General features: G+C 38.9%; 3 protein-coding genes across 8 annotated transcripts in view; all 3 read right to left on the reverse strand.

Moving 5' to 3' along the window:
- TNFAIP8 (TNF alpha induced protein 8) overlaps nucleotides 1-3,692 on the reverse strand; it is a 70,446-nt gene extending 66,754 nt beyond the window's left edge. The window contains exon 1 of the mRNA XM_069880546.1: nucleotides 3,672-3,692. Coding sequence (XP_069736647.1) covers nucleotide 3,672 — 1 coding nt within the window. The 5' untranslated portion in view covers nucleotides 3,673-3,692. The remainder of the gene's footprint in view (nucleotides 1-3,671) is intronic.
- HSD17B4 (hydroxysteroid 17-beta dehydrogenase 4) overlaps nucleotides 1-21,769 on the reverse strand; it is a 201,307-nt gene that overhangs the window by 152,411 nt on the left and 27,127 nt on the right. The gene's annotated exons all lie outside the window — the stretch shown is intronic.
- DMXL1 (Dmx like 1) overlaps nucleotides 4,793-21,769 on the reverse strand; it is an 81,475-nt gene continuing 64,498 nt past the window's right edge. For all 6 annotated transcript variants that reach the window (XM_069880528.1, XM_069880529.1, XM_069880535.1 and 3 more), the window contains 11 exons: nucleotides 21,225-21,287; nucleotides 19,304-19,390; nucleotides 18,153-18,274; nucleotides 17,898-18,039; nucleotides 13,101-13,161; nucleotides 12,424-12,551; nucleotides 12,162-12,254; nucleotides 11,615-11,706; nucleotides 10,651-10,703; nucleotides 8,878-9,095; nucleotides 4,793-8,472 (listed from right to left, as the gene is read on the reverse strand). In XM_069880528.1, coding sequence (XP_069736629.1) covers nucleotides 8,248-8,472; nucleotides 8,878-9,095; nucleotides 10,651-10,703; nucleotides 11,615-11,706; nucleotides 12,162-12,254; nucleotides 12,424-12,551; nucleotides 13,101-13,161; nucleotides 17,898-18,039; nucleotides 18,153-18,274; nucleotides 19,304-19,390; nucleotides 21,225-21,287 — 1,284 coding nt within the window. In that variant the 3' untranslated portion in view covers nucleotides 4,793-8,247. The remainder of the gene's footprint in view (nucleotides 8,473-8,877; nucleotides 9,096-10,650; nucleotides 10,704-11,614; nucleotides 11,707-12,161; nucleotides 12,255-12,423; nucleotides 12,552-13,100; nucleotides 13,162-17,897; nucleotides 18,040-18,152; nucleotides 18,275-19,303; nucleotides 19,391-21,224; nucleotides 21,288-21,769) is intronic.

Below are 21,769 nucleotides of genomic sequence, written 5' to 3' on the forward strand. Positions count from 1 at the left end.
AAAAAGTCCCTAAGTTACTTTACCATTAAATCATCAGTTCCCAGAGCACCACATTCTGTGTATTGATACTCCGAACAACAAACAAGAGTACTAGAGTTTGATAAATTATGATACATATCGCTGGAATATGTTTTGGTACTTGTTCAAGACATATTGCGTACAAGCTGTATTTTCCCTGTAAGCAAATCCTTCCCGTGTGCTTAATTTTCAGTTATATTTTCATTTGTTCATCAGATCAATCAGATGCACAAAACCCAACTTAAACAAAGCATAAGAAATCTGCCTGCAGAAGGAAATGAAAGCAGTTTGAATAATCTACCTAAGGGTGGGAAAATATAAGAAAAGGCAAGAAATGTACCTAGAAAGGATGGAGAAAAAAAAATAATAAAAAATAAAGGAAGCGAAGTACAGTCCAAATGCTATAAACCAAATTAGACAGCAGTCAAAGCTGATAAGAGGTAATCAATACAGGAAAAACTGTGAAAAACATACCACCAACCATTTATATCAGACATGCGATTTAAGTAGGTATATCTAAAGTTAAGATCATGACCAATATCACCTAGTAACTTCCCATCCTCCTCCCTCTTTCTGTCTTTTTACTGCTAGTGTAAGAAAAGAATTAAAGGGAAAAAGAAATTTTTTCTCTTAAAAAAGAACTAAAGGGAAATTCTCTTCTTTTTTCTCTTAAAAAAAGAATTAAAGGGAAATTCTAGGCCATGAACCTCTATTAAGAGGTAAACTCAAGGGTGAACATTTGCAACCTGGAAGAAAATTCATCATAAAGATGTTACTGTTTACATACCATACTTTGTTATTCAGTACTTTTATTATTTGTATAAAAATAAACCCTAAGGACGCGTTATCTACTTTAAAGATTATTAGGCATTTCACTGTCCATCACTCGAAGGTCACGTTTCGATGTGCTGAAACAAGAACTAGTCCTGGGTTAAGATCTCTCAGCCATTTGAAGCAGCAACTGTTGTTCTTCACCTACCAGTAGGTACCTAAAAAAAACTCAGAACAGGCAACCGAAGCCACCGAGGACACTGAAATTGAGGTTTGGTCGGATCACGCAGGTTACTGTGAGGAAACGAGCAGCTTCCTGTTGTCGGAGCAAGCAGCAAGCAACTTCCCTTTGAAAGTGTTTTCTGCTCTTGCGAACGTTTGCGCCACAACTTTTATAATATTCCATGTGAAATTTGCTTCCAGATTAAATAAAAACAAGTATGTAAATGTACCAGAGCACTTTAGTTCCTTCTTCCTGCTTCTAACCGTGCTCCAAGTTCACCAAATTTTGTCTTCCAAATAAAGCCCTTGGACCTCCTACCACTGCAAAACTCTTCGTCTCTGGATTTTTTCCCCCTAGCAGTTCCTGTTTAGAGCCCTAGGAAACTTTAAAGTGGTTTACTTGACAGAAAGGAGATGACTCCTACCTCTTAGAACACAGACTTCTGGAATGAAGCCATGAGGAACTTCCAAACACCCTCTCCTAATACCCGAGTGGCTCATTCCCTTGAGGATGTTTTTCTTTCTCCTTTTCATAATCATTTTTTAAACACAGAAGAGGTAAAAATGTGTCCTGTCCATGTAACATGCACTACATGCACGGATCATCTCTTGTTTATTTAAGTTAAAACTCTTAAGTCTGCAAACACATGATGTTACTTATTTTTATACTATTAATACATGACAACAACGTAAGCAGCGTAATCAGGAAGGGAAAGCATTCAGCCCAATTTCAAGTTATAAAAGCACTGTCTGCAAAGTTGACTGAAATGTTCATTAATCACTGCGAGGTGGAAATAATAATCAGAAACTTCCACCACAAAGGAATTGAGAGTCCCACCTAAAGTCATTAAATGGAAGAGTTATGAGCAGCACACAGCTCTCAGCATCTTTTCCTGAGTTTTTAAACAACGCGCATCTGTCTAATGTGTTTCGCATCTTGGGAAGAGCGTACAGGATCACGACTCTGTCCCTTTCCAGGGAGGGTACAGCCCAACTGTGCTGCCTGCACACCTGCCCTGGGCCTGCCAGTGAAAAAAAACACAGCTCTGGATCTCACATAAGCCATTAGGCTCAGACCAGCGATGCTTTTGTGACAAGACTCGTGGTCCGTGGCAACCAAGAGGCCAGTCAGCTGTGGCGAGGGCTGCAAGCGCTCGGTTCCACTCTCCGTGCTCTTTCGAAGCAAATTTCTTATTTAGAGCTGGTGAGAGATCAGCAGAGCAGGCAGCGATCAGCCCGGCCAGAGGCTGCAACCCACAGCTCGTCATCCAGACCATCCGGCCGCTCAGAGAAGTTCTGAGCAGGCAGTTTGTAACGTGAGCAGTTTCACTAGTCGTTCGTGTGAAATAATTTGCAGAGGAGCACGGCTGAAACGAGGCACGTGCAAAGCAAAGCATCACTTGGACTGTGTTTTGCTTTACCAGTGTGGTCAAGCAAGACTGCAGACACCTCTAGAGACGCGTGGATCCCCAGCATGGACAGTCCTGACCATCTGGGCTTCTAAAAGCCCACGCTGAGCCGCGACCTCTCAAAATAAGACACAAATTCACTTTACTGGCAGCATTTTTGCTGGTGGTATTTCAAAACCAAACTCACGTTCTCTCAGTGAAGTTTGTCTTTCACCACCCCGCGCAGAGTTGGGCTGCGTTACCGCACTCGCTGCCTCTGCCCCAGCAGCCACAGATTGTTCCGAGCTGAAAAGCTTTGGGGTCAAAAGCAACAACGTCGCACCCTGGCCCCAGGCACCCCAAAACCTGGGTAATTCCAGGATGGCTCGGGGAGCCCAGCACCACGTCCCAGCCCCGAATCAGGGTCGTCACCTGTCACCGGGTCCCCACGGCGAGGCGGCTGCCGGGGATGCTACCTGGACCACTTTGGGTGGAAAGGGGCGTCCAGTGTGGTGGGGAGTGGGACCCCAGCCTGTGCAGCAACAGGACTCGTATGGCCTCGGGGCAGAGGATGGAATGGGACCACGCACCCAAGAAAGGCACTGGGGGTAGAGGATGGGGGCAGGAATGGGATTGGGACCCTAGAAGGGCTGGCGCTCGGGATAAAGGATGGAGGCAGGAATAATGGGATCCCACATCCTAGGAACGCCAGCACTCGGGGTACAGAATGGAGGCAGGATTGGGATCGGGATCCTAGAAGCGCCGGCACTCGGGGTGGAGGATGGAGGCAAGAACGAGATCCCACACCCTCCAAGCTCCGTCAGTCGGGGTGGAGGAGGATGGAGGCAGGAGGGGGATCCTGCACCCAGGAGAGCTGGCGCTTGGGGTGGAGGATGGAGGGACCCAGGGTGGAGGATGGAGGCAGGAATAATGGGATCCCACATCCTAGGGGCGCCAGCACTCAGGGTACAGCATGGAGGCAGGACTGGGATTTGGGACCCTAGAAGGGCTGGCGCTCGGGATAAAGGATGGAGGCAGGAACAGTGGATCCCGCACCCGGTGCCTGCTCGGGACGAGGGCTGGAAGCAGGAGCGGCGGGACGGGATGGAGCAGGACCCGACAGGCAGGAGGAGCAGCTCGGGGTAAGGGATGGAGGCAGGAGCGGGACCCCACGGCCAGGAGCGGTGGCCCTCGGGGCAGGGGATGGAGGAGGCGGTGGCGAGGGGGGGAGGTCGGAAGCAGGAACGGGATCCCGGGAGCGGCGGCACTTACTGTGCGGGCTCGGGACGGCGGGAGGAGCGGCAGGAGGAGCAGGAGGAGCAGCAGCAGCAGCAGGAGAGCAGCCGTGCCCGCTCCCGGCTCCGCGGCGGCGCTATTTGCCTGGCGGGGCCGCGGGGCGGAGCGCGGCCGGGGCTGGGGGGGGGGCTGGGGGGGGGGGGCGGGGGGGGCGGACCCGGCTCCGCGGGGGATGCTCGGGGTGGGAAAGAGCCGCGAGGTCACCGAGACCAAAGCTCCGAGCAGCACCGACCCCTCCCCGAGCCCTCCCGGGAGGGAGAGGCCACCGCTCGCTCTGTGGAGAGAGAATAGTGGGGAGAACCGCATAGAATGAAGGCTGGAAGAGACCCACCAGATCATCGAGTCCAACCATTCCCGTCAATCACTGACCCATGTCCCTTAACACCTCGTCCACCCATCCCTTAAACCCCTCCAGGGAAGGTGACTCAACCACCTCCCTGGGCAGCCTGTTCCACTGCCCAATAACCCTTTCCATTAAAATTTTTTCCTAATGTCCAGCCTAAGAATCGCTAAGAATGATGATGACATTTACTTAAAGGATTTACATGGGAACTACTTGTATACTTGAACATTGGCGCAGCTTTTTCACGTTTTAAAGTTCCAATTTTGGCAAAAAAACTATTTTCGCATCAGGTTGCTGCCTAGGGTGCACCTAGTCAGTCATCCGTCTCCGCTGGAGAAGGGAGAAGTCCAGAGGGAGACTTCCCCGAGAACTCCAAAGGCTTAAATGAATCATAGAATCATAGAATCACCAGGTTGGAAGAGACCCACTGCATCATCGAGTCCAACCATTCCTATCAAATGAAGTGGACAAGGGGTTAAAAACAAAGCAGACTTTAAAAACTTAGTTGTGTCAGAAAGCATAGAAAGTACCACCCCCCACATCAGCCTCCTTCCACTGAGAAATGACTTGAAACCGATTACGACTGATAATTAGGCTGTAAATTAAAAAAAACCCACAATCCAAATAAACAACAAAACCCCCAAATAAGGAAAGCTAAGGCATGGACATTAAGGTGTTAAAAAAAAAAAAAAAAAGACTGGAAAGGAGAAAGATCAAAACTGGAAATGGGGAAGAATAAGAAACACCAAGAAACTTGGTAAATCAATATCTTTATTTTATAGAAAGTAGTTTGATCAGTGTGCTGAACCTGCCATTAGAGGTGGTTTTGCTATTTTTAGTAAAAATAAACATTTGAAAAAATTACCTTGGAGAACATATTGTCTCCAAGTTTATCTCCTTTCACTCACTGTTTCTTTTTTTTCATACCTATTGCAACTAAACTAACACTAGGTGCTCTTAAGAGGAAGGGAGTGGTACCTAATGTAGGATATCTCAACAGTTTATTTCCCCTGTCACTCATAGAGAGGTTCCTCAGACGCAGTAGAACATGTATAAGCAAACCTTGTGCCACAGCAGCACGGTACAAAATCCGTATCTGTTCCACTCTCCGTCTTTCTCCATAAACATCCTGCATCATCAGCTGTCAGCTGAGAATTTTCTGGTTTAAAGTCACACAGCAAGCCAGTTTAAGTACCCAGATGGCCAGAGTTTTAACTCTTATAGGTTACTAAATAGTAAAAGTAAAGAAATTGGATCATACATCCATTTGAGGTAACTGAATCAATTAGCAACACAAGAATGACACACTCCGATTGCATTAGGTATTGCTACATAGACAAACACGAGTCACAACTGCTAGTCTATGATATTTAAAAGGGACATTATCAACTACAAGCTAAGTTATTTAGTCTGATAGGAAATTATTGTAGATTAAGCACTGGTAAGTGCAAATTTTAAGTTCGGTTTGTGCACGGGGCTACTTCAAGCACAGAAACCTGGGTAGCCACCATTACCCTTCTGTTTTAGTAGCTTGCATAGCAACAGGGAGAAAGTCTTAATTTCTGGAGAACAAAAGTCAGTGGAAGTATTCAGGGCAACAGCGGCACAAGCTGAGTTTGGTTCTTCCCCAAGGACTAGATTTGAAGTTGAGAGTGTCCCTTTAAAAGTTTCAGATACAGTGGAAGTTAACTCATTTTGATTCCATCACTAAAGAAAGTTCCTGATAATTTGACTTGCAATAATTATTAAACATCAATGAACTTTATACAAGCAAAGAACTGACTTGTAAATGAAGTAGCAGCAACATGAAGTTCTAGAAGGTTGAGTTTCTGCAGGATTTATTGGGAAGATTATGAAGGTGTGGCAAATACACTGTGATTTTACACAATTTAGTTTTGCAAGTAGCTTATGGTAACTAAACATTGTTGAAAATGCCTGCTCACAGTCAATACTTCTCTGGTATAAGCATAAGTTTGCCAGGATTATTCATAGTGCAGCTCTACTCAGAAAAATGACAACAGTGTATGTCTTGGCAAATTACATTTAAAATCTGCTCAGTTTGCTGATGGCAAGACAGCGTTTTTGTGATTGCCAGTACAACAAACTGAGCTTGAAATATTAAAGCTAATGAGATACAAATATTTAAGGACAAAACAACATCATTATATAATGTTGCCATGAATTTTGCACATTCTCCTTTTCTAAATGTAACTTTGTTAGTTCAGTGGGCGCATGAAACTAATGTATGTATATACAAAGTCAGGGTTTCAGTTGCTTCTCAAGGAGTGTGCTACTGTTAACTCCGTTGTTTTCCTTCTTTCATAAGGATAAGGAATATTAGAAACTCAGCCACCGAGCAGATATGACATATGCATAGGGCAAGTCTGTTTTGTAAGGTGGTGTCACTTTTAGTCAGTTACTTTTCTGGTCCATCACTGTACTTAAACTGTTTCGATATCAATTTTGATTTCAATCTAGAAGTGTTGTGGAAGAACAATTACAATTGAATCACTGAACAGCTGTACCAGTTTGAAATGCTGCCACATGTTTCTTCATGGCAAAATATTCACATTCTTTTTATTGCACAATTTGAAAATCCAGGTTTTGTGCATTAAAACCTTCATAGTGTTTGCACTGCAACTTGCGAAACATACATTTAAAGTGACCTTAATACATTTTACAAAATCTTTTTAAACAATTTTATATTCTTAAGAGAAAAGCATCCTGAGAATGTAACAAAGTTCATTTTACAAGCCCTTCATTTCTTCTATGCTTTATTTATCCCCATAATTCCTAATTTGACAAGTTTATTTTACAGTTAATATCTTGGTGCTATATTTCACAAAATATCTTTTTAGCAAAAAGTACATCACCGGCATTCAAGTAATCCAGCCTCACACCAAATTTACAAATTAAACCTTTGTCAAGCTCTCAAGTCAGGAAAAGTAAACCAAAATACTTACATAAACAGTTTTTAGCTGACTAAAAAAATGTAAAGGCTTTGTGCATTAATAATTTGGTCAAACATGTAAGTTATGTAGTTTAATATTTTGGCAAAAAGAAAACCCATCTATCCTTCTCATAATTTTTCTCTTTCATTTTACACCAGATGTAAACATACACTACAAAGATTGACAGTATTCAAATACTGTGCTGTTGAACTTACTCCTTTTTTAAAGTACTTTAAAAAGCTGACAAACAAGAATGTAAGTGCTATGAATGAACTGAGTATCTTTGGGCTAAATAAAAGTCTTACAGGAAAAAAAATGTAAAAATAAATTAGGGTTTTTTTCCCCTCTACAGACGTGTAAATAAATAGTCTTTGAAGAACTTCTAGTGCCATATCCTAAAGCAGTATCTTCCTGTATCTTTTTGATCAAGACTAAAGCTTCACGCATTCTTAACTATTTTACTAGGAAGATATCCATTAATATTTACATATTTTTGTAAAGGGAGTGTTCAGGGTTAAAAATATATTTCTTTTGAAAAGGTAAGCCTGCCATCCTGATGGCAGCGATTCAAGCTATAGAACAGAAGACAAGTTACAGAACATCCTTCAGTTTCTTATACCCTAGGTCAGAGGAAGGAGATCAGGTGAGTTAGAGAGGTAAACAGCCTGGATTCCAGGAATGGAGACAAGACAGTGGCTCATTACATGAATGCTTCCATGGCCAGAAGTATCTATTCAGACACGCTTTGTTTCTCTTCTACATGTAGGAATAATATTTTTATTGTCAACTGACTAAACAAGTTGAGAACAGAGACAGTTACGGCTGCCACAGTGAAAGAGTAACATTATCTAAGGTTTCCATCTCGACAGACCTGCTTTTAGAAGGCGGCCAGGTGTTGAATATAAGCAGAGGCCATGCCCAGATGGCAGACTCCATGTGGGAGTGTAACTGCCTCAAAAGGAAGAGTAAACTTCAGCAACATCTTATTAATATTGTAAGTGTATATAATTCAGATTCATGTATAGCTTTTATTTTAGGTAATGACCAAAATCTGAAGGACCTTGTTAATCTTTAAGGCATCAGTGCAACAGGGACTAAAAGCTCCAGGTAATAAATATGAGGGCAAAGAAAAAAAAAATAAAAAAGGCATCTTTGTGGCACAAGCTATCGTTATGTATCTGCTTTGTTGGCTAGTTCCAAGAAAAACATCTTCAGGGGTGGCAGAAGGGGAATGTTATACACTGTTCTGAGAAACATATTAGATCATAAATTTCACATCATTTTTTAACACATCATTTAAAGGGCTGAATCTGTCAGGCAAGATTCTCATCTTTACTGTTCCATCAGCACCACAGGAGAATATGTGATTTGCTGGTCCTGTCTCAATTTGCATGACTCCTGTGCCAATGTTTCTGAAGAGAGACTGTCGAGCATGCTCATTGATGAAAGTGTGAAGAAGATTAAATGTAGACAGACTCCATACCTGAAAAAGCATCAAAACATCAATCTCTTGAAAGTCCAATTACCATGCTCATAAAATTCACCACTAAAGAGATGTGAAGAAACTGGGACTACACTTTGTATTCATCTTTCTGTCACTAACTGTAAAAGAAAAGATAAGTGGCAACTTGCAATAACAGAGTTACAGAATCTTAATACTGACTTTTAATAATAAGGGATATATATAGGGACTAAGGTAAGACTAACAAAAAGAACTGCAAGGCAAGACTAACATTTCATAATTTAATTAGTAAATGTGAAAATTAGGGTTGGGAACTAATATAGAATGTGTGACACATCCAACTATTCCACACCTCTGCAAGACTCTTTTTTTAATTTACATATCATCACCATCGTCATCCCTCTGCTCCCCCTCCCTCATTAATACCTTTATGTTGCCTTCAGCAGATCCTGTGACAAAATACTCTTCCGTAGGATCAACAGCAATTGCTTTGACTGGAGAATCATGACTCTGGAGTAACTGCTGCTGTTGTTTTTGACGAAGATCAATTATGCATGTAAAGCCTTTTCTGCCTCCAGATATTAACAGCTGATGCTTTGGAGCATATGCTAGCACAGTTGCTCCACTGTCATGGCAGATAAAAGCTGTAAGCCAAAGCAAAGTAATTTAAATAAACACACAGAATTAACTTCAATTTCATAGTACTAGCTTTAATTTTCCACCAACCCCTATAGTTCAAGACAGTAGCAACAGTGACTTTGATGCTGTAACCCAACTGACAACAACTAGTCCATTTATTGCAGTACCATGCATATCTAAGCCCAGGTTCACATCAGGCACCCTGCAGTTGCACTATTCTCAAATAAAGCAGCTACAATCTGTAAGGAAAAAACTGTATATACTGTATAGCAGATTATTTTCAAAGTGTCTAATGCTTTTGTAAATTACTCACCCAAATATCTAAGTTTCCACTAGTTACTTTACTTTAAACTCCCTGCTTTTCACATTTGTTTGGATATGTCTGTTCCCTCGAATGAGTGGAGGAAGTAAATGAAGAAATTCCATGCATCTCACACATACAATTACGCATTGACCATACTGCAATTACAAGTTTAGAACTCCTCTCTCTGAGCCTCATTTTGTATTTCAGACTCTGAAATTAATTTATTTTCCACTGCAACAATATATCAGTAATAAAGTTAATGAAACCCCACTAAATGTTAACTACATCTCAAAACATTTACTTATAGGAATAATTCTTCTAAAGCATTTTGGTACTAATGTGTGTAGATACCCACACATCCACACACAGAGAAAGCATTCCACGCTATTTGGCATAATACATAAAACAAAATTGTCATAGAATTGGACAATACTTGAAAGCAAAAATGCACTGCTTTACAAATAAAGCAGTAAGTTCATCTTTAGTTCAACTCTGAAAATTACTATATGAGATCTTACTTGTACATCTGCATGTTCGATATATTAATGAAAAAACAATGACTATTTTCTAGGAAATTCAGAGTGTTTATTCATTCTCATAACCTTCAGAGAACTGTTTTATAATCACAGCTTCTCCGAGGACAGGATTTTCACTGAGGCCATGAAATACTTAACAGTTTGTAAAAAGCACGTCCTCTCATTCTCCAAACAGATAAGGTATCTGCAAGTGCCCAATGCTACTGTACCATTATTTTGTCTAAGGCTTAACTGGTATGTCTTTAGTGGGGCCTCTCTGATTTATGAGTACAGGAACAGCCACAGGAACCTTGAATTGAAGGTTTCCATATCCTGCAAATACGTATCACATTAACTGTGCCAAAAAATTGTATTACTGACAGTGTTACAGCTACTGTCTTCTCAGGGTGCTAGTCACTACAAGGAGAAGCTGCTCAGAATCTTTGGAAAAAGAACAGAAATTACAAATGTCTGGCTGTCAGGGGTTGCATTTGTGCTGCAAAGGTACAAGTTTGTAACGGAAGATGCTCATGTCCATGAAACTAATAATATACACATAGCAGTAAATTTCTCAAGAATCTGGTTTTATATTCCTGTTGGTGCACTCACACAGGAGAGTGAAAGATATTTTCCTGCTAGTATTAAAATTACTTCCCATGATAACTTTTCCATAAGGATAGACACACAAATACATATACATTTTACTGTGATCAAATATTTTGCCGATTGTATTTCGCTTACCATGCACCAAGCTATTTGTAGGTGAAACCAAAGTATCCCAAAGACAAATATTCCTGTAGGAAAAAAAAGTTTTAATTCTATGAAAAATGTTCTTAAGTATTTTGAACACTTGTAAAGTCATCTGAACCTTAAAAATATTGCTTCACGCAAAAAAGCACTGTGAACAGACTTTTAGTGATGACTTTTGAACGGATCCAAAATAACTTTCATATACCGCAAGGACATGCCCCCTATACAATCATTTTACAACTGATTATTCTCATAAAGGATGCAGCTTTAGTAGCTGAATTCACCTGAATTGTTAGCAAGATTTCTTGATCAAAACTTTCATAAGGAAGTGTGAAATGAAGAGCTATGCTCAAGTCCCTACATCTATAAAAATAATTTAAGACAGGCTGATACAAATAGCATAGAATAGAACAGAGTAGTTCAGTTGGAAGGGATCTACAATGATCTTCTAGTCCAACTGCCTGGGCAATTCAGCAATGGCCAAAAATTAAAGTATGTTATCAAGGGCATTGTCCAAGTGCCTTTTAAATATCAGCAGGCATTTACCACCTCTCTAAAAAGACTGTTCCAGTCTTTGACTATCCTCTCAGTAAAGAAATATTTCCTAATGTCATGTGTGAACCTCCCCCACAGCTCTGCACCCTTCTCACTGCTCCTGTCAGTGGATCCCAGGGAGAAGAGATCAGTGCCTCCCTCTCCATGTCCCCTCCTCACACGGAATGTGAACAGAGGCTTTGTTCTTCCCTATGGAACCTCCTTTAAAAGGCACATGGAATTTAGCTGTACACATTGCTTCTCTCCCACTTCCACAATAAAAGATGGACAGCAGAAGTATGCATGTTGCTCTTAAACTGCTTGAGGAGAATCATCAAAAAAATAACCTGGCAGGGCAGGAAGGGAAAGAGAGAAAACAAGGCACCTCTTCATTTTTATGCAGTATCACAGCAGTTCTCACCTGTTGTCAGAAGACAATCCTGCTGTGGCTATCAAAGACGATGAACTGATGAAAACAAAGTCATTGGCTGTTTTGTTATGACACTGCCACATCTGAAAATTGCAGTATAGAAATTATTGATTAGAAAACAAATGGATTTTGTGGAAGCATGAAATCTTAAATTCCTTTGAGAAGTTAAGCTGCTTAAAAAGAACACAGGATATAAAGGTATGTGGATGCCTATGGATACTCTTAATTCTTCATGATACTTTCCGGTTCTGTTACTGACAATTAATTAATAAATGACAATTATTGACAAGTCTTAAAGAACACTGAAGTTATTTCAGATCTAACATTGAATTTTCTCCTCTCCAACTTAATAAGTATGACTATGATTTAAGAACCTGGCTGTTATACAGATCACTGGGTGGCAACGCTATATCGTTAAATTGTGATTATTACTGTTTAATACAGCACAATCTGTAACCTGTCACAACTATTCTAGACAGGGAAGGAAATAAAAGAGCACAACACGAGTTTGAGGAAGCAAAGGTACTGTTTAGCTTACCAAATATGGTTTAGGTGAAGTTCCAGTAAGTGGGCAACATTTCCAATTTGTTTGATACAAACTTATATATCCATCAGCATCAACAATTCCAAACTGGGAAAAAAGATATATTAATTGCAAATACATATGTATGTATTACAAAGAGATTATGCATAATTCAGAGAAACTACTTGAAATGCGAAGGATGTAGTATTTCCACTAATTTACGATTTTATTGGGGCAGGTGAGAAGAGGGTAAGTACAGAAGCATCCCGTTGGTTACCTTATTTCCTTGGTAATTGAATCTCATTCGAGTTACCCTTGAGTTGCCTCCAGACCGAAAACAAGTGATCTGCTGTGCATGACCCCATTCAAACATTCTTACACTACCGTCTTGCGCACCTGTCAGGTCTGCAACAGAAAATATGTTTACATGACTTTTCACAGGTCTTGTAGCAGGAAGCTTGCTTCCAAAATTTTAAGAAACCTTACACCAGCTCACAACCTCCTCAAAATAAGCAGTACCTGCTATAGTACCTGGCATACTGTAGGAGTAGTGAGTACCACTAAAAGTTAAACTCATGGTATTCAAATGCTACACTTGTTGAACTGTACTTATTCATTATTTAAGTAAGAACTGTATTTAGATGGTACTGAAATATGAAGCGACTTAGTTGGAAATAATAATGTATTTTTTTCCCCTACTATCTTTCATCCAAGTCACAAATAAAACAGAAATACGGCACTTTTTTGCTATTAAAAATCTCATTGTTTCTAAAGGCTATTCTATATCCCCCAGTATTTTATTTTTTTTAAATGAAAAATAGTTTCAGTAAAATAGAGCTGCAAGCAACTTTGAAAACACTGCTGTACTAGTACAAAACAGCAGCATACTAAGAAACAGGGCCAGTAAGTAAATACATAATCTGTAGATACCTTTTTAATCAAAACTGAACTTACAATATGGTAATGTTGGGTGAGAAGCCATTCTTCTGACATTATTAATCGCCTTCTTGAGCATCTGTTCAATATACAAAATAACAGAAAGTAATGAAAACAATACTATTAAACAAGAAGTTACTCAACTAGAATATTTAGTGGTTGCAGAGAGTTGTTTCCTATCAAAATTCCTAATGAAAGCACCTATTGGGTTTAGAAATTCAAACACAAGTCAGTTTCTTCCAAGACTACTGTAAATATTAATACTTTTGCAGCTTTATACATGGAGGTAAATATTAAACTTTGCTTCAGAGATTTATGGATCCAAATATAAACACTCCTTAGATTGCAGTCTTACCTCTTTTCTTGCCAATTCCTTTCTGATTCCATTAAATTTATTGGAATATTCCTGATTATTGTAAGATAAGCAAGAGAGAGGCAGAAGCATGTAAAGAGAGAGGTAAAGAGACTTTAACAGACGTAAAAAATAGGAAGGAATATATTTATTTTCAAGTCTAGTTAATTTATTGTCATTGATTGAAAACAGATTATTTGTGGCCATCCAGAATAAGCAACATACCTAGGTAACTGCTAAATAAAAAAATAAAAAAAAAAATCTTCAAAAGCACTTATAATCTTGCAGTACAGATCCAATGGAATTTCAGTAGCACTTCGGTTCCTCAATACCAAACTTAGCTTTGAGCAAGGTAAAAAGAATGCTGTTTTTCTTATTTGATTAATTCCTAATTGGGAGGAGTTCAATATATTAAAAGGACTGGAGACACTGGACAATTAAGATAAAAATCTCATCTGATTAAGCCTAAGTCCAGCCAAAACTAGGAAATGAACGGTAGGGACATCTGCACTTTCCTTGCATGTCTCTTCCCTTCTTTTCTTTTTACTAATGTACATCAAAGTTAAGTTTTCATTCTTTTATTTCCTCTTAGTTCTCCTCAAAATCATCTGTCTTTTTTGAGACTGTTTCACCTCAGAAAATTGTTGGGATTCAGTTGTTCATGCATATATTACTTAGCTGAACAATGAGAGTACAGGGAATATGTTTATTTTTGCCAGGAGTTAACTTTAAATGGCAACATGAACAAAATTTCTTGCCAGAGCACTCATTTTCCACCCACCATCTTACCACTTACTACAGATCAGTAGCAAGCTGGCACTGAGCTACTTTTATAGAATCATTTAGGTTGGAAAAGACCTTTACAATCACTGACTTCCAACTGCCATAATTTTGTACAGTATTTTGCCACTGCTTTGTCACTAAAAGAGCAGAGAGTGAATCCAGTGTTTTAAGTATGTTATTCTTCCCTGGCCTCCAATCACAGCAGGGTGTCAACTGGGAGGAAGTACAAATTACAAACTTCTACTTGCTTCTTATTACTAAATATGATCCAAAGAGTTTAAAAGCAAATTTTCTCCAAATTTTCAGTTTGCAAACAAAAAGGAAGAAGAACAGTTGGAAGGGAAATAACTGATTTTCTTGCTAAAATTCCCCAGGTTTTAGATTACTGGAGTAATTGCAAGCCTCTTCATTACACTTCAGAAGCAGATTTAGATCTTTCAATTCTCAAAGTTTTATTATTTGTTGAAAAGAAAGCCTTGGACCTCTTGGTTACTCGAGTTTACATCAAGACACTTTCCTTAAGATAAAACAAATAAGATCTTAAAATACTTATTTTCTTTTTTCCTTCCAAGTACTTCAAATGACAAGGAAAAAAAGCTCAACTGTTTAGTAAAACATTGGTGAATAAAACAATATATAAATTAGAAGATCTAGGACATGACAAGTGAGGATGATATTCTTGAAACCTTAGTGCATACATCAATTAGTAAATAATTACAATATTTGCAATATTATTCACCCTAATTGTATTTTTTCACCAAAATCAAGGGCTGTGTTAAGTTTTACAGCTACTAACTTCTATCCATAAGTCAATGGAAATCAACTTCCTTCATTCAACAGATAAGCGTGCATCATGATTTCCTAACCCCTATTGGATTTTGCTTTGGAAAAATACAAGCTTGCAGAAACATGTCTTTGAAAGACTACGCTAACATAAATCTCTAGTGCAGCATCTCTGATTTAGAAGCCCATTATCATTTCCAAAGGCAAATACTTCCATTATCAATGTAACTGACATTTGAAATTGCTAGCCCTCAGTTTCCCCTCTGCAATAGCTGATGGCTAGAACAGACTGCTTTCTTGGGAAGCTGGATGATTTGGGCCTCATGTACACTAAGACTGAAGAATAAAAAATCTTAAAATCCAACCCACCAGTTATTTAACTGGTGAAATATTAGTGTCGGTCATAATGGCTTGGAAGACAAGCTGTTGAACGTTACCTGAGTGTCAAAGCTGAGAGAACGTACTATTTACTTCAGTGGTCTCTTAGAAACACCTCCTGCAAGAACTGTGTAAACACACTGTACTGAACGATTTGATGGTGATCCTCCTTACTTACCTTGAATCAACTGCGTAACAGGAAACAGAGAAGAGTAGTAATGAAAAAAAAACTTAGAGCGAATAAAACACTGTTAACTGCCTGAGTATCTATCATAAATCAAATATTTCCCTTGAAGCAAGTGAAGCAAAGCCAACAAGACTGAAAAGCCAGTAATGGTAAAGAACATTGAACCATATCTACTAAATGGGCTGCAAATTATGGAAAAGCGAAGATGGAACAAGGATCTGAAGCAGTATCTGAAGGAACAAAGTAAGAAATGGTAGCAACAGAAAGATTTTGGTGAAGCTGCTTTTCCTCCAGATTTGAGTTCTTACGCAGTAACACTACTTCCTCCCAGAAATTTCTCTATCTTGCTTCATTTACTTTGTCCTTCATTTAGTACCTTCTTCTCCCCTCCCCAGTGGGCAGGTGTCCTTGTGTGCTGTGGTAGGTTCTCTACTCTGCCACAGTCAAACAGTATGCCAAACAACATTTAGGTTCAAAAACACATTCAACTTGAGCGTAACCACATATCTTTAGGTAAGAAAGCTTTACTACATAAAAAAATAGACACTCATGTAAGAATAGTTTACATTGATAGATTTAAGTAGTTACTTTGTTGAGAAATACAGAGAGAAATTCTATACATATGTGTGCATGTACAGATATATATATAAATGGAAGTGAGAAGAGAAAGTGAGAAAGGCATTCAAAGAATACTTGCAGAAAAGACATGGTTGTGATATCAGAGCTGCAAACCTGGCAACTAGGATCAATAGTTACTAAATAGAAAGGACAGCTATAGGCAGTGGCACAACACCTGCTTCCATGTGTGAATAACATTATAATTCTTATAATGCTCATTCCTTATTTACTCCTCCTAATCATCAAATATTTTAAAAAATCAACTACACTATGAATTAGCATATGGTTCTTTCATTCTGCCACCACTGATTGATTTGTTCTGACCTGTTAAATGCCACAGAGTGCAGCCAAGTCACGGGACTTAATGCATTCAGTTATCCAGGAAAACTCCAAATCTATGTGCAGACAGGCGGAGAGATACAAGTATCTTCTATGACTATTTCAGCCCAGTTAAGGGGCTCCAAATAACTATTTCCCAGGTAACCAATCAACAGATTTCAATTAAAGAATATGTATGTCACACAAGAACTAAAGTGAAGTACACCAATGGCCAGACTAGAATTTTCATATGATCTGAATCAAATCTGAGCTAATGGCTTTTTGCTCAGGGCCAAGCTTCACTCCAGACAGAATCTATTCCTAAAAGTAAGAGCTACCCTTGTGCAGGTGTCACCTCTGTTACAAGAAGAATGAATTTGCTCACATGAACACAGTCCTACTTTACCAGGCATCCCTCACCATGGTGTATTTCAGAAATGCAAAACAGCCAAACTGATTATCTCCTCTAATACATGATCATCAGAAGTGAGATATTTAATAATGCTACTGAGCAGAGTTATGGCACAGCTGCACAGCACTTCAAAGAAGACCGAGCTGACAACAGCTTTGGAGATAATGGTCATACATCAGCATGATGTTTAGTTCAAACTATGCATGGTGTTTGTATTTGGTCCTATTTCTGCAGATCTGCCTTCTTCATTTTTCTTCTGAAACCAAGAATCCTCATTTTTCTCAAGTTTAAGTTTGCAGAGTGTATAATTAATTTTATTTGATGCCTCTGCCCTGCCAGTGAACTCTGCTTTAGGAGTTCATTCACTGTCATTTCTACAATACAGGCTCACACTAATATACAGTGCACTGAAGTGGTACTTTGTACTTGAGCAGAAGTTGGTATTTACTTTTAAATAGAAAAAAACTTATATTAAATATGTATGTTGTTATTTATAGTAAATATAAAAATATTATTTTTAAATAAAAACTTATAGTCTGGAACTAACTCAGAAGGAAACTTATGATTATGCATAAAAGTTACCTTGATGTTTTAAATAAATATTTTTACCCAATCTTTATGAATTTATATCTTGAAGTCTCCTCAATATATACTTTGTAGATACAGCATTTGGCTTCAAGTCTTCAAAGAACCATTTGAGCTGCAACTTTTTTCCTGAACGCTGTTTTTTTGTTTTTAAACAAAGTATCTTATATAAAGAAAGCGTATATGGCTTGACTAAAAACTCTGCTTGCTTAGCTGGTGCACCTTAAATTCTGTGCTCAGTTTTAACTTCTTAATTGGAAGTTTACAAAAAATCCAGCTCATCTGGATTACACAGAAAAGCTACACACTTATTGTGAAACAATAAACAGCAACATCAAACAGACAGAAGGAAAGAAGTAGATCAGAGTATATAAGGCTAATCTTTGACAAGCAACTTACCACAGATGCACCCCTGCCAGTTTGTGTACTACCAAGCCAAGGCATATTGATAGGTGTGCCGGGATTACTGTGAGTATAAGGAGTGGTTCCCTGAACATTAACCAGGTCATCACGAGCATGTACAACTAAGAAATCATCAGCCCTATAAATGAAACAACATTGTAAGTTAGATTCCAAACAACAACATTAAATACCATGCTTTCCTACACTTATTTCTACAGTCAAGCTGTGATACTGGAAACAGAGAAGGTATACCCTTTGTTTTCTATTTCCACATCGTCGTCAACCCAGGTATAGATTTGTGTGGCTAAAATCGCAGAAACATCCAATTCTTGTATGTCGTGACTCGATGCTATTGCAATGCAGTTCCGATTTGCCTGAAAAAAAGTAACACAAACGCACACAATCAAAAAAATGCTTTTTTGATTTTAACTATTGATGGTACACTTGTTTCTGACAAACAATCTATTTAAAAAACTCATCTATGTCTACAAATCTATATACTTAAACTTATTTCTCTTTTAAAAGTTTATTTGCATCTGGGAGAGCATCACACACTATTTGTACTTTATGTCTCTCAAGCAGTTCTAGTTTTGCTGTGCTTTCCTCAGAGGATAAATAAGTGGGAGCTATACCACAATGCTTGCAACCAAGCTTCCCTCCTCCACTTCTTAATGCTTAAATGGTTAAAGAAGAGAAGAATAGATGACTTCCTGGTTGTCTTTGACAGAGATGGTAAAATACTCCTAAGCACAAGATTAAAGAAAAGGCAGAGGCCACCTCTCCCTTCCTCCAATCCAGTGCACAGAGAAAAAGACAATTTTAGTAGAAATGAGTACTAAGAGTTCAAGCTGTAGCAGGATAGCCAGCAAAGGATGTCTCACTCATTCACAATGGGACTACCAGCTGTTTATCAGGTGGAAGTCCAGAGAAGAGCAACGAAGCTGGTGAAGGGGTCTGGAGAACAGGCCTTATGAGGAACGGCTGAGAGAGCTGGGGGTGTTTAGCCTGGAGAAGAGGAGGCTGAGGGGAGACCTCATTGCTCTCTACAACTACCTGAAAGGAGCTTGTGGAGAGGAGGGAGCTGGGCTCTTCTCCCAAGTGACAGGGGACAGGACGAGAGGGAATGGCCTCAAGCTCCGCCAGGGGAGGTTTAGGCTGGACATTAGGAAAAAATTTTTCATGGAAAGGGTCATTGGGCACTGGAACAGACTACCCAGGGAGGGGGTTGATTCACCTTCCCTGGAGGGGTTTAAGGGACGGGTGGACGAGGTGCTGAGGGGCATGGTTTAGTGTTTGATAGGAAGGGTTGGACTCGATGATCCGGTGGGTCTCTTCCAACCTGGTTATTCTATGATTCTATGACGTATAATACAATTAGACTATCCTAGCTACTTTATACTCACCTTATTGACTGCAAAAGCAGTAATGATGTCAGACTCTTTGTGGATTATTCTTGCCTTGCCTCCTGGGTATCCCAAATCTGTTTCTATCTGTATTTAAAAATTAAAGCATATATAAATGCAAGCTTTTAAGCAACACTGGAAGTACAAAGACCTGGATTATGGGGTATTTCATGGGGGTTTTCCCCTCAATTTTAACTCTAAGACAAATATAACCTGTAATAACTACAGTAAACCTGTTCCATACATAATAATCTAGTTTCCCATTACCGTGTTCCGACTACCCCAGCAACACAGAAAGTGCAGATTATCACAGACGACAGTATAGTGTTCATTCTCAGGCTTTTCAGAGATATTGAAGAACAGTGAAGCTATGTGCACACTTAGGGGTTTTGATAAAAAAAAAATTGAGTCTTGTAGTTTCGTTCTTAAAAAAAACCTGCTAAGTCTTCTCATCCTCAAAAACTTCTGACATTTGGAACAGAAGAAATAGTCTTAAAGGTGCAGACAATATCCTGAGCAGGAAATAAATTTGAACTTTGCCAGTTTACCTTTTCACCGTTCTCCATAATTAAATAAATCTGGGATTGCACATACCAATACCACATTTTCTTCCTTCTCCCCCCCCACCTTAATGTTATCTAATGTGGTATTCAAATCTCCTCTACCTTTTTACATTATAGAAATGCCTCCAGCTACATGCTAATAAAAAACAAAGTTCTAAACTCTAGCAGCACTGTAAGTACTCGTACTCAAAATTGAAGAGCTCAGTAAAGAAGGTATTATACTGATTATAGACTTCAATCTGCTGTAGTTACAAAATATTTTTAGAGCAAAAATGGCATTGACAAACTAATGGTGATATAAAAACTCAAACCTGTTTTACAAATGTAAAATTTTGTATTTTCTTCAAAATACAAAGAATTATTCCAGAACTACTGTTTCCCAGCCTCTCCCCTTCAATTTCTCATTTCTCTAGTCTTCAAAAGATTTAAAAAATGTTAGTTTAGTAGAAAAATAGTAAGATGGTGCTGTCAAAGAACTGCAAATAATGTTGTCTGAAAAAAATCTGTAGCTGCTAATAAATCAAAATAGAATAGCTTTTTAAGATTAAAACAAAATTGATACTCTGATGAGCTTGTGTAAGTAAAACTGCACAAAACCACAGTGACATGCAAATACAAAACCATTAATCTGTGCTGCGTGGCAAACAAACTCAGATGAAATTATTTTTTTCTCCAGTCAGTTCCAATTACCTACTCATTAATACTGCTTTATCACATAATTAATAACAAGGTAGCCTAAGGACACCACAAGGTGTTCTCATTTCTGCCTTCTCACTAGTTTTGTAAAAGAAAGCAGTAAGAATACAGAATTTGTTTGCATTTCTAGATATACTGCAATACCTTCTTAATGTCTCATACCAATTTTTCAAGGAAATTGCTATTAAGTTGTTACATGGGTTCATTTGTTACCATCTTAAAACTAAAGCTCAGCAAAATTTTCAGTAGCATCCTAGTGTCACACTAATGAACCGTTCCAAGTTTAGTTAACCACCTTCACTTATAGGCCACTATTGTAGGCATCTCAAATTAGTTAAAGGTTCTGTATGTACTACATAGTACTACTGAGTATTTGTCACTTGGGAAAGTCTCAGCTTCAGCTTTTCACCTGGTATAACTACAGAATTTGATAACGGGTACTGTTCTTACCTAGTTGTTTAATCCATCCTTGTAAGAAACATTTTGTTTCTGACAGGCTTTATATAAAGACTAGATGAACTCAATCTCTTGCAAAACTGGTTATTTTTAAGTTTATTGGCTACGTCAGCAAAGATTTTTTCAGGGAGATCAACACCAGTTCAAAACCAAAATATTTCATAATGATGTACGGTCTATTTAATTTGAGCATTACTTGTGTGTACCTTATTGACGATGGGCTCCTCCACCACAGAATTCTTCATGGTTTCATTGTGTTCCTCTAATGACTTCACCAAGGAAAGAACAATCACAGGAAAAGGCATAAAGATAAGACATAACACACAAGGTATCAAGGAAACCCTTAATTTCTCATTGTTTACCCCAACACAGAACAACTGAAACACAACAGCATGTTTCCACACACACCCACTCTTATTTCATGCGGTAACAGTAATTATCAAGTTCTAAAATCTACATTCAATATAGAAGACACCAATTTACCCATTCTGTACTACAATGGCATCTTGTCCCTCTCAAAAGTGATGGAAAATAAGTGATTTCTGCTGACATTTTATTAGAAACAAGAGCGTACAACCTATGCTGTATAAGGCTGTCAATGATCCTGCGTGGAAACATATAAAGCACATCTAATATATTCCAAAATACCTTTCCATACAGCATAGTAATATGGCTGCATTAACAAAAATCATGATCAGAAATGTTGTAGCTTCAAAGGACAAGACAAAAGGAACAATTTTCCTTTTAACTG

The sequence above is a fragment of the Phaenicophaeus curvirostris genome, chromosome Z (assembly GCF_032191515.1).
Source record: "Phaenicophaeus curvirostris isolate KB17595 chromosome Z, BPBGC_Pcur_1.0, whole genome shotgun sequence".
NCBI lineage: Eukaryota > Metazoa > Chordata > Aves > Cuculiformes > Cuculidae > Phaenicophaeus > Phaenicophaeus curvirostris.